The 2563-nt window shown below is 36.1% G+C and overlaps 1 protein-coding gene across 1 annotated transcript in view; it reads right to left on the bottom strand.

The window, feature by feature from the left end:
* Positions 1-610: 610 nt before the first annotated feature.
* Positions 611-2563, bottom strand: part of LOC105621526 (zinc finger protein 90) — a 10449-nt gene continuing 8496 nt past the window's right edge. Inside the window, exons 3-6 of the mRNA XM_012202999.1 lie at positions 1928-2169; positions 1331-1620; positions 951-1221; positions 611-872 (exon numbers count right to left, since the gene is read on the bottom strand). Of these exons, the coding sequence (XP_012058389.1) occupies positions 611-872; positions 951-1221; positions 1331-1620; positions 1928-2169 (1065 nt within the window). The remainder of the gene's footprint in view (positions 873-950; positions 1222-1330; positions 1621-1927; positions 2170-2563) is intronic.

Genomic DNA, 2563 nt, shown 5'->3' on the forward strand with positions numbered 1-2563 from the left:
TAACTTAGTATTGTGTCAGCCCCTCAACTTCTTTTTTTCAATAACATAGGTCTTATCTTGTGTCAAGATACACAGTAGTGTATTCTTGAAAATAATTTCTAATTTCTTTGTAATTTTGCTCTGATGATATGTATTTGTACAAAATGTGTAAATTGCTATTTCTTTAATAATCTGTCGCGAAATGATTGCTAAAAATTTTTATTTTCTTGAGAAATATTAGAAATATTAATAAACCTTCTTGATAATTTTTAAACCATATAAAGGAATGATCAAACTTAATATGAAAGTTACTTACTTTCAAAAGCAATAAAAATATATAAAAAATTAATCACAATTATATTATCAATATTGATTGAATCTAATCCATCAAATGGTAATATTGCTATTTACTATTAATTATCATTATAGAACATGCTACTGTGTATCTATTATCGATAAGTTGGTATATATATATATATATATTTATATATATATATTTATATATATATATATATATCATTACAATCACAATATGCATGACATCCTATGCGAAAGTTTCTGGTGGAGCAGAAAACTTGTACTATGGTAAGACACAAATCGACAGTACGTAGTGACAAGGAAAAGAGTAATTCTAGCTGCATAATCCGGAAGGATCGACAAGTCCTCTGGCAATGAGCTCAGCCGTCGCCGGATCTCCACCGCTCTGTTTACCACCCGACGGTTGTCCGTGTTCGCAATGCGAACGTATATGAAACATAAATTCGGCTTTATCCGTAAAATCAGCGCGACACACTAAGCAAAAATTCCTCTCGGGGGTATAGGATTGCGGTGGCGGGGCAGGTCCTGGAAAGTACGGAGCGGCGTGTTGCGGCGGCATTCCCTCCAAATGAGATCTATGATTGATCATCAAAATCAGTTGACATTACATTAAAATGTAGATATATTGATATTGAAAATAAAGATATATTAACCGAGCGTGTTGCGTCCATTCCTCTCTAGTAGCGAATGATCGTCCACACAGTTCACAGGCCCAACTCACTGGCTCCTCTTTCAGTTTATGAATGGTATCTTGACGAGATGACTGTTGCTGTTGCGCTTGCTGTTGTTGTGGCGGCTGCTGTTGTTGCTGTTGATGTTGATCGACTCGTGGTGTTGAAGGTGCTGACAGAGGTGAAACACCGGTTCTGTGTCTAAGTTTGTTCATATGAATAACCAATTTGTCTCGACGAGCAAATGCTTTACCTGCAACACACATCAAGTTTTTTTTTCATTCAATTGCTTCTTTTTAGAACAGATCATGGTTTAAAATAATTAATAAAATGTATTCAATAATTATAATTTGCGTACTTACCGCACACTTCACAGGAATACGGCTTCTCTCCAGTATGTATACGCATGTGTATGACAAGTTTATCCTTACGAGCAAGTCCCTTGCCGCAAACAGTGCAGGCAAATGCTTTCGTTGTTGGCTCGCCAGTATTAGTCGCCTTCGAGACAGATCCCGGACGAACACTTGCGCTATTTGTCGTCATTGTTCGTAATGGTTGATTTACCGCCGGTACTCTACTTCCAAATTGTTGATCTGTTCCAGGAAATGCCGGCATCATGCTAGGGCGCATTGTGGCAGAGTAATCCGAAGACCTGCAAAGTAGAAACTAATGACTGTTATGCTACAATAATTTCTGGAAATGATTAAAAATATAATTATGTGAAATCCAATATGAAAAGCTTTAAAATGTAATAAAATAAAATTTTAATGTTAAAAGGACATTTTGTAGAAAGCGCTTTGGAAAGCAATCCTTTTAATATAATCTGATATTCTCTTCTATTCCATGACATTTATGAAGATAAATCGTTAAATCTTCATATGGAAATAACATATATTTGAAGAAGAAATATATTTAAAGAATATAAGAATTTTAAAAAAGTCAAAATGCCTTTTATATACCATGTTCCGATAGAACGCAGCACCCTTACTCCATCATCGTAACCGAGCCCATCATCTGGTAAGGTGAATGTGGGATTCGGTGGCTGCGAGGCCGCGTGTGGCCCAGCTCCAGTTAGCCTCGCCTGAGCAGCTTGCTGAGCCATGTGCTGCTGCAATGCCGCGTGTGCCGCAGTGTGCGTTTCCACGTAATTTGCATGCTGTTGCTGTTGCCCACCGTTTGACATCTTGTCCTTATCCGTACTCTAAATTCAAATCATTGATTGATTACACATCATGCAATAATTAATCCTTATTTCACATTTTGATGCCATATCATCCATATTTGAATGACGTAAAATTCGTAAAGATCACTCTATTAATTCTAATTGGTATTCCGAAATCGCAAGTCTAGAGTGTATTTTAAATTATTGTAATATATCTTTTCTAAAGATTTTATACCAGGTGTACAAGTATGAAATGACGATTTGAGAAACAGATGGCGCACCAATGCAGTGTGAAGTACAAAGATTTAACATTGTACGCCATTTTATTGTATCCTCAACAAGTGTCAAACGCGCAAAGTGATTTGATTGAAAAGTGTTTGCATAGTATTGTGTTGCTGTATTTAATACGAAATTTGTATCAAATAAGGAGCAT

This window comes from Atta cephalotes (genome assembly GCF_000143395.1).
Source record: "Atta cephalotes unplaced genomic scaffold scaffold00034, whole genome shotgun sequence".
Classification (NCBI taxonomy): domain Eukaryota; kingdom Metazoa; phylum Arthropoda; class Insecta; order Hymenoptera; family Formicidae; genus Atta; species Atta cephalotes.